Here is a 16967-nt window from a genome sequence, read left to right on the forward strand (position 1 = left end):
GAACTACAGTTCATTGGGGGAACCATGAATGCCAACATGTACTGTGACATACTGAAGCAGAGCATGATCCCCTCCCTTTGGAGACTGGATCGTAGGGCAGTATTCCAACTTGATAACGACCCCAAACACACCTCCAAGACGACCGCTGCCTTGCTAAAGAAGCTGAGGGTAAAGGCAATTGACTGGCCAAGTATGTCCCCAGATCTAAAGCCTATTGTGCATCTGTGGGGCATCCTCAAACGGAAGGTGGAGGAGCGCAAGGTCTCCAACATCCACCAGCTCTGTGATGTCGTCATGGAGGAGTGGAAGAGGATTCCGGTGGCAATCTGTGAAGCTCTGGGCTCCATGCACAAGAGGGTTAATTAAGGCAGTGCTGGAAAATAATGGTGGCCACGCAAAATATTAAAACTTTGGGCCCAATTTGGACATTTTCACTCATTTACAGGGGTGTACTCACTTTTGTTGCCAGCGGTTTAGACATTAATGGCCGTGTGTTGAGTTATTTTGAGGGGACGGCAAATTTACAGTTATACAAGAGCTGTAGACTCACTACTTTACATTGTAGCAAAGTGTCAATTCTTCAGTGTTATCACATGAAAAGATATAATAAAATATTTACAAAAATGTGAGGGATGTACTCACTTTTGTGAGCTACTGTACATGGGTTTTTTTTTTTTTTTTTAAGGACGTCAACGTTAACATTATATAATTGCTAGAGAATAAAGCAATCCTCCAATCTAAAGCCACTCCTCCCACTGCCTTCCTGAAGACAGGAGCTGGACTGAAAGAGAGCCGTCCACGCTTCAAACACACCATGGAAGAGATGCCCAACTGACGCATTTCATCAAAGGCTTAGTCATAGAGGTGGGAAAACCAAGAAGAGGATTCATTATATACACATAATAGGCCAATTAAAACAGGAGCTATTCTTAAAGGAATATACACCATGTAAGACAGCCTAGCTGAAAGTATATATTCAGGACTATATAATGGATATATAGTACCCCCCCACCATGTTTGTTGATGTCTTCTTAGCTACCGAGCAGTTAGGGAAACACTGTTGTATACATGTTCCTATGTAATGCTGTGTGCTGTCCATAGACACACGCCACTGCTTCCTTCTCCCAGCAACTTGACTGGCAGGAGCCTACCATTTTACACAGAACAGTGCTGGGGCATTTTTTTTCTTAATGAAAGAATGTATTAACTACTTGCCAACCATATAACTTAGATATATGGCAGCAAAGCGGCACGGCTGCACCGGATCACGTACCTAGTATGTAATCCAATACGTCTGGGGCATGCATGGGCACTGCCGACGGCTTGCTCCTGCTGTGATTACACACAGCGGGAGCCCAGCGGCGGGTACCGCAGCCTCGATGTCCGCCGATTGTTCAGGCAGTACGGCGATCTGCCTATGTAAACAAGGCAGATTGCTGTTCTGTCAGTAGGGAAGGTACTGATCCTGTGTTCTTGCAAAGCTGGGACACGGAGCTATGCCTTCCCTTAATAAAAGCACCTCCCTCACAGTACACATTATCATTATTACAGTGACAGTACATATAATTTTTTAGCGCTGATCACTGTATTAGTGTCACCGATCCCCAAAAAGTGTCAGTGTCCAATTTGTCCACCGCAATATCGCAGTCCCTCTATAAGTCATTGATCGCCACCATTACTAGTAAGAAAACAAAAATATACAATAGCTTGTAGATGCAGCAACCTAGAGGATGATGTTATTGTTGATAATATACTAGAGGCTTGTTCACATTTGCTGCTGTCGTTTCTGCTCCTCTGAAAGTGATCTGTAGAGGCAATGGAAATTATCTCAGTATGTATTAAAATGCATGTAAACCCTACATAGAGTATTCCTCAGGCTGTCGGAGATCCACAAAAGGCTATGCAAAGGGAACCACACCCCAAAATGCATAACCACGCCCATTGACACCACACATGACATCATCATGACCATTTTGTGGGCCTGCAACACTTCCCTGTTGTCCACAGTGGTTATAATCCATGTGATGTACACACACATATACTGCTTTTGCTAGCTCTTCCTGGTTCCAAGCACCTTACATCACAGCCACAATGGCTTGCTCACCAATGACTACCTGAAAGATCAACACTTGCTGGAGATTCATTGATACGCCTTTTTAATGTCTTTTAAACGTGAGTGCATATTTATTGGCTTTTATTACGCCAATATGCTTTAATAAATGCTACACTAAAGGTAGTTGTGCTTTTTCTCTCCTTTTTTCTCTGTTTATACATGGAGCCTCCTCAGATAAATTGGAAGAGAGACTGCTGACGCTGCCATAATTTTAAATTCATGGCACTGCGTTTTTTATGGACCTTTCTCAAGGACTAAAAAGACTCCTTTCATTTGTTTATCATTCCTTGCCTTTTTTTCTTTTTCGGGCATTTGCACCAATGCCCTTTACAAATCTCTTTTTAGTGACTTATCAGAAAGAATAGTGGTCTAGAAGGGGCCGCTAGCCATTTATCGATGGGGTCCTTATGGACAGCTGCAACCTTCAACGGGATACTGCCAGATCCACAGACCAGAGCAGCCCACTTTTTAACCAAACCATCCTCAAACTGGTACAATATTTGTCCGTTAAGGATTAAAGAGACTCAGCCTCAGACAGGACTCTGGCGGCCGAGGGCCCAGAGATTGCTAAGGCACTCTGGATAGGGATTTTGAAGGATACTTCACCTGCCATACTCAGTCAGAGATAACAAAAAAGGAGCAATTTGTCTTATGTTTTCCTGCATAGCTGCAGTGAGACCTTTCTGTGAGAGCTGAGAAGCAGGCACACCCAACAGATAAGAAAGAGCAGAGGGCCAAATTCCTGACCATCTGTGTTAGACACATCAGGGAGAACATGAAGGCAGCACTAAAACAGTTAGTGGAGTGTGCACATCAGTCACCCAGTATTATGGGACCGTTCCCCATGTGTCTAGAACCAAGCATATTACACCTCTCTGCCGAACATAACATACCTCGGGGTAAGAGGCTAGGCTTCATGCTCTGTAACCCAGCTGCTGGGTAGCAGAAATAGGGTCAGGTGGCCAAAACTGACCAAGTCAATGAAGGTGGACAGCAAAGATTAATCAAGTAGAATTCCACGTCACTTGCACAGAGAAGCAGCAGTGGAAAGGTGCTTCCTCAAAAATGCTAAACGGAGTGAAACAGTGGAGAGCGAGCACCATGAAGATGATGTCAGCGCTCAATCCCTTTTGCTGCAAGACCAATTAAAAGTGGGGATTTTTTTAATGGCATCCATCAATTCTAGTAACAAGGTAGATCCCAGTGCTTGGCTCCATAGCTTACTCACAATGTGAGTCTTCAGAGACAGGGTCACACTTGAGGCTGTGCCACAGCTCTGGACCTGGAGAGCACCCTGTGGCTAACAAAGTGCATCTATGATCAACTTATATAATAGTATAAATTCCAACATTGAATTTAAATTTTTTCCTAGCTTATTCCAATTTGAGCAATCTTTGTAAACTTACTTTCTGAAGAATCCCACTCATTTTCTTGAATTTACACATTCACTATGCACTGGTGTGTTACCCAATTACAGAGTAGTTGAGAAGAGACGTTTAAGAAGGCATAGTCAGTATAGGAATCCTGCTTGCAGGCAGCAACATAGCATTGGATATGTAGTCTTTAGAATTTGAAAGTAAAACAAAGGAATGAGCAGAGAAGAAGCTGCATTCATTGCAGGGAATCCAGGAAATTGTTAAAAACGGCCAGCAAATAAACAATAACATAAAAAGGAGATTTTTCAAGTAATCTTATATTGGACTGTCAAAAATAACTATTATTTGCATTCCTATTAATACATTGCTATTCTGATGTTATGTATATGCCGTGGCTACAGATATCTTTAAACCAGTAAACTCTGGAAGACACCACAGTGCAGAACCCAGCAACCAAAGGTCCACCCTCCGGGCTAGCTCCACAACACTCAGTCCAGCTGGATCTGGGTATGGCACTCAAAAGTTGGGAAGGCTGATCAAGATAGCTATGCAGAGAACAGCCCAGCAGTGATGTAGCAGGAAACCTGAAGAACTTTTCTCAGCAGAAAAAAAAAAGCACTAGCAAAGAAAAAACTGCTATAGTATAACCTGACAGACTCTAAATTCCATGTCCATCAATAAATGAGAAAGTAATATATCTACATTTAAATTCTTATAAGATGTTCTTCATATTTTACAGCATTCCCCTGTATGGATTCCCAAGAAATATTTTAAGATGATGGACTCCAATTAATGTTCTTTCCTTTGGGGTTCCCAGCAACCGAGGTTTAAACTCACAATATTACAAAGACCCTGGTTACGGGGTGGATTAGCATGTCCTCACCTCTACATATATTTTTTAGTCGCTATGCTAATGCATGCCCACACCTGGCTGCTAGCGGATGACTAATGCCGCTGTGGTATTGGAAGCATCCTATGTAGGCTCTTATGAAGTGCTTACAAACCTTGTATATATAGGAGGTTCAACTGCATCCCTTCCCTTGACAGTGGTAATGAAAGCTGTCCTGAGGGTGTGGTCGATGGCTCGGGCAGAGTGACCCATCCCCCCATGGCACGTTTCTCCATATACCCAAATATAGTTCAACCCGTCCCTACTAGAATTTGCTTCAATACCTGATCCCCAGATCTGGGCTGTAAAAGGCTATAAATATTTGGATCAGATCAGTTTAGGAGAGGAATTGAAGACCTTTGATGCTCTAAAAGCACAGTTTGGTCTTCCTAACGTATATTTTAAGATATTTGCAGCTCAGGCATGCATTTTAAACAGAATTCGAAACTTCATCAGTAGCTTTCCATACCTCCACCCTCGAGACTGTACTGAGAGATGACTCTCTAGTTAAGCCCCTCTCAAATATCTAAGGCTTTGCTCCTCTGTCCACTTGGGATTTGAATATCTTAAAGCTAGATGGACATTAGACATTTCTGGATTAGATGATCAGGGATGAGGGGTGGTAGGGGGACTATGGGAATGTTCCTTTCTCCAACTAGTCTCCGTTAAAGATAGACTTGTACAATTTAAAATCCTGCACAGAATTTATCTCACATCTGTACGACCACACAGAATATTTCTCTCCATCCCTGCGGTGTGCTGGCGGTGCTCCGCAGACTCAGTGGACTCAATTCATATTTTCTGGCAATACCCTCAAATTCAAAAGTTTTGGGTGGATGTAATATCATTTATCTACTCAGTGACCACCATACAGATACCTCAGACAGTGGAGGTCTGTCTGCAGGGTCTAGTGGACCCCTTGGCCCACCATAGAGCCCCAAGAACCCTTGTTAGACTGCTTTTGTTTATGCAAGAAATTTGATTTGAGTTGGAATTTATGGGGTGCTAATTTTCACCCTTTACCCAGTTCTTACTGTAGACCCTGAGTGAGTGGATCACATTATTTTTTAGGAAGTTGTTGATTGTATTTTCTTTTTTCCTTGATGTATATGTATTGAGCCTCGGTATTGCCAATAGGCTATGTTTAGCACCTAAACTTTTTTTCAAAAAAAATAAATAAATTCTAAGCGATCCTGTCAGGAGTTGAGGAGAAACTGAAAGTACCATAAGCAATAAATGTGCTTTAATTGTTACCAAATTGTTCTGTGTGCAGTCTGGACCGGTCTGAGAGAAAGGAAAATTCAAAATGTTTAATTTCTAACTGGATATGCCCATTTTCATTGTTCTAATGCACACAGTGACTCATAAAACACCCATTGATAAAAGGAGGAAGAAAAAAATGGCCAACAAATATGAAAACTGTGGCAGAGACTGTAAAGAATCTGACACTTCATGCAATTTAAGTTTTGGCTTTATTCAATCAGCATCAAAACCATTTACATTTACTGTATAGTACCCATTTTGACAATCATGACCCAGAAAAATAAAGGTGCTTGATTTTGTAGAAAAATATAAAATATTCTTTATATGAACATTGGACAGGCACTTAACGATACTAAAAAATGCCCTGAGGAAAGGTGCTCTGCATACCAACCTATAATGCAGACCTTTGGATTTGGAGGAAGATAGAAAAAAAATGAAAGATTATTGAAATACTTAAAATGAACGGTGTACCAAAATACAACAAACAACATTTTACAGATATTAAATAAATTTCAGCTGACAAGAATATTTAAACACCAGTAAAGGGGTTTCACAATTACCAGACTATTTTACATCAGCTATACATAAAACTTAATTACAGATTGGATAAAATATTTTTATCTTTTGGTCACATAAATTCATACACATATGAATTCTGGCTGTAGCAAAAACGTATACATAAACTCCATATTGGATAAAACAAGAAAAATGTTCCAGTGGAAAATCAATATGTTAAATATCTGGCTACACACAGCCGGGAATGATCAAAAAAGAGGTCATTCAGAAGTGGATGAATGATAGTCCCCCTTCTCCCAATTTAAAAGGCTCAGTAGGTTTACCAATAAGGAATACCTGGCACTAATTAATTCTTTCAGAAAGCTGAATCGAGCATGATTTTGGCAAATTGACTACTTTGTCCAAATGTTTGGCTACAACCCTTAAGCCAGCCATAGATGGATCAAATCTCGGCCAAGCAAGATTCGATACATCTACGGGCAGGCTGGTTGTACCCAAGTCGATCCATCAATCGACTTGGCTACAGCCAGGCTGTCAGATTTTTTTTTATATGCGGTTACTGCAAGTGGCTATAGCCGCTAGCAGTAATCATTGTGATCTGCTGGCTGGGAAGGCACAACACTAAATGTGTTGCTAAGGAAATTGTGCGATTTTCTTTTCTTTCACCCGTGGTGGAAGGAAAATCAAATCATCTATGGCTTGCTCTAAGGTAAAATACAGCATATTAAGGGTGGAACTAGTGTTGACTGGATGGCACTTAACAAATGACTTGAACTTTATGATTTACTTAGTTAACAAGAAATTAAGGAGATTTTTGCATGGAAGCAAAAAAGAGACACTGGGGGTTATTTACGAAAGGCAAATCCATTTTGCACTACAAGAGCACTTGAAATTGCACTGGAAGTGCAGTCGCTGTAAATCTGAGGGGAAGATCTGAAATGAGGGGAAGCTCTGCTGATTTTATCATCCAATCATGTGCAAGCTAAAATGCTGTTTATTTTCCTTACATGTCCACCTCGGATCTATAGCGACTGCACTTCCAAATGCACTTTGCACTTGTAGTGCAAAGTGGATTTGCCTTTCGTAAATAACCCCCCATTGTCTGCAGTTTGTATGACTGTTAAAAAATGTTTCAGGAAATGACTGTGGATGTTCATAACAAAGCAATTTCTTCAAGAATGCATGGCATGACAGGCAGCTAAGATTTGGCAATTCTACCCAACAATGGCCCAAAATGGAACATATTAGTAGATCAGACACACTGCATGTAATACATAAAAATGTCAACTTTTTAGGGAAAGCCTCAGATGAGTAACAGGTGCTCCATATTTTACACAAAAAATGTAACATTGAAGAGTTTTCTTTGGTTGTTATGTTACCTAACCCTGTCAACATCATTTAAACAGTCACAATTATACATAATGCCTCAATCTGAAATGAGGATATGAAAATGCAGCTGGGATTTTATTGCACTGCAACTCCTACGGAGTTAAAATAAAAAATTGTATTCATCTTTCCAGCTGTGGAACAGTGCATAGGCTAAATGTGTACATTTATTTCTGTTACAATCTAGTGCTACTTACAATGTGCAAGGTTGATTTATCACATCAAAGAAAAAAAAAAAAAAACTACACATTCCAGGATTATAGCACTATGTATACCAATGGCCATTTATACAGCTCAAGTGTGCCTATCTGGATATATAGCTTTGTGTCTTAAATGTTCTTCCAGGCACTGAATAGCAATGGCGTCGACATCTACATCAAATTTGTTAGCAAACAAGTGGTGCTGCTTCAACATGAACTGTAAGTCCCCCGCACCAAAGACACAAACTGAGCGGATATGGGTCCCGCTGCATGGAGGATATGGGGCACCCTTGCTGACATCTCCTTCCAAGTATTCCCATGTCACAAACCTGGCTATGGAATTCATGTCAGATACATCATATTTACTATTTGCAGGGACAGACCCAGGCACTTCTGGAATTCTATTTAGGGTAGCCCACAAAAATTCATCCGGGCTATAGGTATCCTTGGACCATTCTAAAAACGTTCTAACTTTTTTATTTTCCAAAACATGTCCAACAAATGCCCTACTGACAATGAAGTAGGCACTGCCAGAAAATACTGTAATCTCAAAAGGTGGAGGTTCTTTGTCAATGTCCGATTTATGAACACCACCGTTTTCTACGTCATAGTGTTTTCGCCATCTGGTTTCTTTGTGCGCTGGCATCTTTTCAGTTTCTAGACTGTTCTCTCCTTTTAACGCTTTTAACATTTGCACTATTTCCCTATTGGTCTTTATTGGGAAGTCCATGCCACAAAGATTTATCAAGTACTTCCACTGTACATTGGCTTTGTATAAATCTTTCATGCAGTTAAGGTCAGCTTGAACCCGAGTCCAAGATGCATACACAACATTCTCTAGCTCAGATGCAATAAAGACATTTTCAAAGCAAGATGCAATTGCCTTCACTGCGGACAAAAAGGATTCTGAAGACTTTTTATCAACGTGGATGCAGTAGTAGTTCTGAGGCATATAAATGCTGCGTAAAAGTCTTTCCAGCATGTCAATTTTTTTGTGAACCACTATTGAATAGGCTATAGGAAATTCACTCTCCTCCTGACTAAGGGGATACAGAATATATTTACGATTTCTAGTAAATGAGTTGCAGTCTTTTGTCATATTGATGAAGTCTTGTTCAGTCAGCCAGCTGTGCCTTTTTTTGTAATTCACACTTAGCAGTTCCAGTTTGGCAGTCTGAATTTCCTCAAAGTCCCCCTTGATGATTTTGGTGCAGTTGACATGGTCTTGGTTTTCCTCTACCAACTCTAAGTTTCTTTTGTTAAAAAAATGAGCTTTGTTGTGATTCCTAAACAGTGTAAGAGTCACAGCGGTTAGAGCTATAAAGAGAAAAAGGCTTACGCAATTCACTTTGCAATGGCGGAGTCTTCTTCTCAGCATTTCAAAAATTAACGGAGCACTTTAACATAAGAAAAAAAGTACAATGGAGAAGACTATCTTGTACAGCCTAGTTGTCGTTGTCACCAAATATCAGCTGCAGAAGTGTAATTTTAAAGAGTATGGGCCAAGCAGCTCCTGAAACAGAAAAATAAACTATGGTTATATTCAAAATTAAATCATTTAAAAAACAAAAAGAGAGAAAAATCAAACTACTCATACATCAGTGTCTTTTAGCTGATATGATGTTGCATTTGTAAACTAAGCCCTCCTTATTTAGATCTATTTATCTAAATATACATTGTTGCTGAATGACGTCATTGCATCATAATTTGAAATAACCACATGTAAGGAGCTTCAAGTTCCAATAGTAGCCACTAGTGATGGGCTCAGGTGTGTTTTGATGGAATCCGCTAGGAAGCCGTCACTGCACACCGCCAATCATAGGCAGCGTGTGTATGTGCAGCTGCCGGTCAGGAAATGCCTCACTGCCTATGATTGCCGGTGTGCAGTGATGGCTTCCTGACGGGTCCAATCCGAACACGCCCGAGTCCATCACTAGAGGCCACCATTCAGATGTGGAGTGTGTAAGTAATTAGTTTAAAAAACACATCTCTGGCAATCCTTTAGACAAGCATGCACCTCCCTGCTAGCCACTAGATGGTGCAGACTAAAGCCTGGTACATACCATGTCAGCTCCGGTCGGAGCCGCTGTACTAACAATTCAAAGTTAGTACAGCGATCTCCCCCACTGAGCTGTTGTGTTCTGTAGTGGAGGCCCATCCATTAGGGGCACCCAAGTGCCGCCCCCTCTATCCACTGCCACCACCCCTCCACCCCATAGCGATAAGATCCTCTATCCATCACCGCCACCACCCCCTATTCATGCATTTGGTCCCTTTAGGATGTTGGGTGCCTGAATTACAGCGGCAGGGGTGTTTTTTTGAAGCACCCAATTAGAGCCAGGGGCTCTAATAGGCTTCAAAATAGGGTGGGCTCATGGCGCAGAGCATTGCGCTACAAGGCCACCCAGGTGTTACAACAGCGAAGCGTGTCTGATACCCATCACCCGACTGTCTGAAAGGACAGGCGATCCTATTGGACACCTAGGAGGAGAGGAGTCGCCGCACAGCGGAAGCGAGGAGGGAGGGAAGAGGATTAGACACAGGAGCAGCTACCCGATGCCTGCAGCAGCCTGATGTCCGCCGATCCCCGCCACTCCTTGATGTCCACCGCCTAGATGGGGTAAGTGGACCAACCGGCAGACAGCGAGCGGGGGGTCTTTGAAGTGCCACGGGGGGGGCGTGGTGTTCTGACAGGGGGATGCCCCCCGCCAGAACACTCCGAGCAGTGCTCTCAGCCATCACAGGCCGAATGGCAGACGTTTTTTCTTAAACCGGCCGATGACGCCCGGCATTTGGCCCATGTCCTATGCATAACAGTGCTGTGCTGACCAATCGTTTAATTGTGGTTTCTGAAGCAGGTCTGTGAATGTTAACCCCCCCCCAAAAAAAAAAAAAAAAAAAAAAACACAAGTGATGGGCAGAATGCATACCCAAAAAGTCTATACCATCCAGTAAATACTAAAAAACAGCAGCTACAGGGATGGACAGGGGACATGTACACATTTTCTAAAAATATTTCAACACTACTAATACAGCATTTTAAGTCAATGATTAATACTCTTTCTAAATATTTAAAGTGGCTGTAAAAGTAAAAGGTTTTTTTATATGCATGAAGATTAAAAACCTTTTACGTGCAGCCCCCCTAAATACTCACCTGAGCCCGATCTTGGTCCAGCGCAGTGCATTCTGCAGCAGCTCTTCTCGCATGGGTTCGGCTGAGAGCAGCGGGAGCCATTGCTGCTGTCAGTCAAAACCTGTAAGTAAAGAACGGGGGTGGGGCCCTAGGCGGGCTGTGTGTCTGCATAGACACAAACAGCCCGGCTCGGGAGTGAGCCCACACGAGTATCCCCATGAGAAGTGACTTCTTATTGGGGCACTCGGGTGGACGAAGGAGCCAGGAGAGCCGGTGTTCTATCGAAAAGTGCCCACGCACAGAAGGGCACTCTAGCGGATTTCCTGATCAGCAGACGTGACCATAGCGCATGCGCACATCGTAGGAGGCATTTTTCGATGGGAGATAGCATTTGACGGGCAGAATTGAAAGCAATGCAAACAGCAGAGAGAGACCGTAGTTGTCAGATTGTGCCTCGCTGTTGTGGGGCGGGTTTACAGTGTGCTCAAGATCGGGTTTGGTCTGTGTTGCAGGGCGGGTTTGGTCTGTTGAACGACGGGTTTTGCCTGTGTCTAAGGGCGGGTTGCAACACAGACAAAACCCACCCTGCAACAGTGAGGCACAATCTCATAACTGCGGTCTCCTATCTGCTGTTGGCATAGCTTTCAATTCTGCCCGTCAAATGGTATCCCCTGTTGAAAAATGCCTCCTTCGATGAGCGCATGTGCTATGGTGACGTCACGCCAGTTGATCGGGAAATCAGCTGGAGTGTCCTTCCGTACTGCGCATTCGCGGGCACTTTTCAACGGAGGGCACTATTCAATAGAACACCGGCAGGGGACCTGAAAAGAGGAGGATTGAGGCTGCTCTGTACAAAATCAATGCACAGAGCAGGTATGCCTTTTTTTACTTAAAAAAAAGGAAACCTTTAATATCATTTCAATGCAATGAATGAGACTTTACGCCTATAAATGGTCCTTTTGGTCTAGGGTACCTTTAAATGCAATTTTAAGTCCCTTGCTGCTTTGTAGGCTCTCTTCTCTTCTTATGGTCCTCCAGAGCTGCTTAGTAGTCCTTCATTGGAAATAAGGAAGAGGGCACCCCCACTATCTAGAAGATCAGATGAAAGAGAGGAGTGCCAGGGGAGCAATGGATAAAGTATTTAAAGCTGCTGTTTAATGGTTTCCTAGAACTAAAAATAGCATTTAACTCTTGCAGTGTATGGGGTGTCCCACCGCAAGAAGTTTTGAATGTTTCCCCATAGCTCATCTTTAAAGTGAACGTTCACTCAAACTGTAGCTGTGTTTACTTTGAATACCCAATCACGTGCAGAAAAAACAAACAGGAATCTTTTTGTCCCTTGACTTGATGATTAAAGTGAATTTTCACTCAAATTTGTTGAGTGAACATTCACAACTCATTTAGTAAAATAGAATCAAATCATGCAACATAAAAAGCAAGTATTTCCTGAACTACTGAATGCTTAAAATTCACAGACAGGCAGTTTATTAAAACCTATTAATTAGTATTGCAAGTCCTCTATTCAAGTAAATTCCACATTGTAAATCATTACTGCATTTTGAATAGTCGAAGGAACTTAAAGACCAACTGTAGTTAAAACTTTCGTCTTGATAGAGTAGGGAAGGTTTAAGAAGGTCTGCCAGGTTTTCCCTGTTGTATGTGGCCCTGACAGATGATTTTCCCTCACTTCCTGTTCAGAGGTTAATATGTATAGCAAGGAACAGAAAATCTTTCCAATAGAAACAGACTGCAAAAAAAAAAAAAAAAACTTTTTAGCAAGGTAAACCTTGGGTCAGGTCTGTGTTTTTCTTGGCGACAGAGGAAAAGAGGAAATCTTGGTAATAGAGTCACAGACCACCATAACAAAAATATCTTAACATAGATTGTAACCCTTCCTCACTATTTAAAAAAAAACAAACAAATATTTCAGATTTCTTTTTAAAAAAAGGTTTCCATTAAGTGATCATTAGCACAGTCATGATGGTTAATGCTATTGCATAATGAGACATTTTTCTTTTGGGGGGGGGGGGGTGGCAAACAGTGCACACCCCCCCCAACCGGGTCGGTCATTTGGTGCACTTAGCCCATCCATGGCGGGCAATTACGGACGGCTTCCCCAGCTCTTCTCCGCAAGCATCACAAGCAGCTTCTCCTTCCCCTGCTCGACAGCTTCCATCTCCTTCCTCCTCCTCGGCAGCCAATCAGAATGCTTCTCTTTTCTTCCAAATCGGGAAATGGGTCTCAGACCCGCACTTCCTGATGGGCAGAGTCGCGATTCAGTGAGAGAATAGGGAATATTCATTTGCTATTCTCAGACAGCTGGGTGGGCTCTGAGCGCATTCTCAGTGCTCTGAGCCCACCCTATTTTGAAGCCTATTAGAGCCTCTGGCTCTAATCGGTGCTTCAAAAAAACCACCCACCCCACATTGAAATTCATGAGCCCGGTGTCCTGAAAGGGGCCAGATGCATAGATATGAGGGGGTGGCAGCAATGAATAGGGGAGGCGGCACCCGTGCGCCCTTAATGGACGGGCCGCCCTTGGTAGCAAACACAATACAGCAACATGCTATGTACCAGCATAACTATAGTTCCCCAAATTGAAGAAAATTGTAATTTTTTGGTGTAAATATTCTTTTATCAATGCATACTTTTTTTGAAGGGCAATTCCACTGTTTGAGCACACTCTCAGAATTCCTGACAAGCCACATACTCACCTGTCCTCGCTCCACCCACCAGTATAGACATTCCATTAGAATGAATAGTGAATGCTGAACACATCATTTCCACACTTGCTACCTTGCTACAAATGACTGCATGCATTACTTTTGGTGTGTTGGTCATTATGAAACTAAAAAAAAAAAAAAAAAAAAGTACCTCAATGGTTTCTAGCAATTTAGTTTCATCTTCACAAGCAACTTTCAGTTCTAGCTGACATTTTTTTTTAGTGAAGGAAAGGTTTAGGTGGGCTGTGACTTCACATTTCCTTCCTCAATTTGGATTTTTTCTTTCCTCTGCTGACAATCCTGTCCACACATAGCACTTGCATTTATTTATTTATTTTATTTGATCAAAATTTGAAAGCTAAAGTTACAATTTACCACATAAACTTAAGTTAAAGTGTATGGAAAGGCTTTTTTTTTTTTTTTTTTTTTTTTAAATAGAACAGAGTGGGAAAGGGTTAGACATTCCACCAACTTTTTATTGCTTGTTTTCTGCAGTCTTTAATTTTCATTAGAACCTTGAAAGTGATTGCAAAGTGTCCACACAATTTATTTTTTGTTTTTTCTTCTTTACAGATGCAATAGTTATAAGGCCTCATGTACACGAGACTCTGCTAAACTCACGTTCACAGGCAGTTGGACACTTTTTTCAACTGCCCCTGAACTCATTCAATGTCATCCTATGTGTCTATGTACACAGTCTCGTTTTTTGGCGTTTTTAGGCAGTTGCGTTTAACCTCGTTTTTCCAGAAGCAAAAAAATGGGTTCAGACGCAAAAGTTCTCATTGTTTCAGACACCAAAACGCGGCTAAATGCCGGTACAGCGTTTAGCCGCGTTTGCATTTATAAGTGTTTTTAAAGGAACCCTATTTTTTGGACCAGAAAACACAGAAATATGATGGTAAACTGCAACAAAGAATGACATTTTGCGACACGAATTTGGGGCCCTGTATCTCAGGACCACTTGGTGCTAGGAATCCCAAATGTGGTCTGCAAACACAAAGGAACTAGCACTACAACATATCCAAAGTTGGGGTTCCTAGCACCAAGTGGCCCCGAGATACAGAGCCCCAAAGTCGGGTCGGAAAATGTCAAGCACTTTTCTGCAGCAGAGAATGACATTTTGTGACCTGACTTTGCAGCCCCATATCTCGGGGCCACTTGGGGTTCAACAAGTGGCCCCGAGATATGGGGCCCCAAAATCGGGTCACAAAATGTCATTCTCTGCTGCAGAAAAGTGCTTGGGGAGGGTCTTTGTTATCTTAACTAAACGCTTCTAGAAGCAAACGCCGATAAACACGGCTAATCGCGGCATGCAAACGCGGCAAAACTGGTGTTTCTAAATGCCGGTTTCAGCTTTTAAAAACATGTGTTCAGCAGAGTTTGCACCGGCGCCTCGTGTGCATGAGGCCTTAAATTTGGTTTATCTAGTGATCAGATTGAAATATATGTGGGCACTAGATAAACATCAGATGCTGCATCAGTCCACCAAATTCCCCAAACTGAAGAAACTGAAATTGTCTATCATCATATGATCAATCCCTGAGTTTTAACAAAAACCTGCTGAGAGTAGTAAAATTGCTGGTAAACGCAGGGAAATTGCGTTCTGGTGCTTTTCTGCACTCGGCAGTAATCATGCCATGGTTTTTTTTTTTTCTTTTTGGAAATTTTAGGCAAGCAAATGCATTAACCACTTTTCTGAGGGCAATTTAATTTTAATTTTTTGCATACATTTTAATCTGCATTTTTTTTTTTTTTTTTTTTTTTAGAAATTAAATTACATTTTTTATGCGGAATGAAATTTGCGCAACTGATATCAAACAATTTCAGGAAAAAACACACTAGCAATGAATTTTAGCGCAAGCCAACATAATATGAATTTATTGGCAAAATATAAAAGATGGTGCGTCATGTAAATAGATACCAAACATATCAATCCCTAAAATTGCGAGCACTCATTAAATTACCAAAAAACAACAGAATCCAATATTGTCCATAGGCAATGCTTTAAACCTTTAGGCTGGGTTCACACCTAAGCGAATTAGATGTGGGTTTCGCCGCATCTAATACACATAGCAGGAGAATGTGACTGGCTCCCTATGGAGCCGGTCCAAATATCTCCGTTGCGGCTGCGGAGCGCACTGCACAGAAACGCTTTGCGTCTTTGGCTCCGTTTCAGGGCCGAATTCAGGCATAGATTCGGCCCCGAAACGGGGAACAGGGACGCACAGCGCTCCTGTGTGATCCGCAACAGTTTTCCAGTGTGAACTGAGTTTACAGGTTATGAGGTTAGACCGATTGAACCATGATTTACGGCCCTAGACACCTTCAGAGTCCGTAAAAGGAATTTCTAGAGCTGCCCAGGTCACTTTTACTTGAAAGTGGATTGAAGGCTGAATACCACAACAATACAAAGCTCACTGCTGTCAGCTTGTTTTAACCCCTTGAATACATTAGATTAGTACAAATCCTTTAACACGGATGTGATGTCGCAGAAGTAGCCACTGTTACTACACAGAGGCAGTGAGGGGACTGGTCATAAAGTTGAGGATAAGGCAGCCACAAGTGTCTGGTCACTTGAACAGAAAACGGGGGAATAGAAAGCCCCTTTAGGATGACTTTTAGGAGTGATTTAAAGAAAATGATATATCTATAAAAAGGTAACTAGAGCAAACATTACTACTAGGTATACATGTGCCTATGAGACTACTAAAGAGTGTCCAGAGTGGGGCTTTAACTTTTTCAAAATGGACCTGGGGGAATCACTTTGGAAGTGATATAATCTTTTGCATTGTATTCTCTTGTTTCCGAGCATGCGTGGTCTTGCGTTTTCTTCATACGAAATATTAATTTAATCATTTACTGATTAAATGAAAATCGTTTGTTCCGGTATTGTACAAGGAATATTTTTGTGTTTGTCCCTCCGGGTAATTTCGGATGAACTGCCGTAATGGGCTCTCAAAAAGCTGTGCACTAACGATCAGATTATCGTACGATCGCTTTGAAATCATAATTTTTCGTCCGATTTTCTCATCGTGTGTACTAGGCATTACATGGAAGTCTCATCTAAGGTAAAAGATGGCTTAATGTTTTTTGTAGTGCAAGGCTCACTTCAGGTTTTACCAGCTGATAAAATGCAGAGCACATGTATTCTACGCACATAAACACACACCCATAGTGCGGGATGTGTTCCTGTTTGAGATCAGATGTATGAAAGTCCACCCTTATTCATGTGTGAAAACACAGAGCTCGCCAGTAGCTGGGACTCTGAAAGCAGCACTTTATGCTAGCTAGCACGGAGACTTTTTTCAGCTCTTCATTTATGCGTTTTTTTTTTTTTTTTTCCTAAGTGTAAGGTTACCTAGTAACTT

General features: G+C 41.8%; 1 protein-coding gene across 2 annotated transcripts in view; it reads right to left on the reverse strand.

The window, feature by feature from the left end:
* Positions 1–5831: 5831 nt before the first annotated feature.
* The window catches only part of GCNT1 (glucosaminyl (N-acetyl) transferase 1), a 60188-nt gene continuing 49052 nt past the window's right edge, over positions 5832–16967 (reverse strand). The window contains exons 2-3 of one of the 2 annotated variants that reach the window (XM_073634076.1): positions 11850–11965; positions 5832–9256 (exon numbers count right to left, since the gene is read on the reverse strand). In XM_073634076.1, the coding sequence (XP_073490177.1) occupies positions 7838–9121 (1284 nt within the window). In that variant the 5' untranslated portion in view covers positions 9122–9256; positions 11850–11965 and the 3' untranslated portion in view covers positions 5832–7837. The remainder of the gene's footprint in view (positions 9257–11849; positions 11966–16967) is intronic. The other variant, XM_073634067.1, reaches the window with a different exon arrangement.

This window comes from Aquarana catesbeiana, linkage group LG01 (assembly GCF_042186555.1).
Source record: "Aquarana catesbeiana isolate 2022-GZ linkage group LG01, ASM4218655v1, whole genome shotgun sequence".
In the NCBI taxonomy this organism is placed as follows: domain Eukaryota; kingdom Metazoa; phylum Chordata; class Amphibia; order Anura; family Ranidae; genus Aquarana; species Aquarana catesbeiana.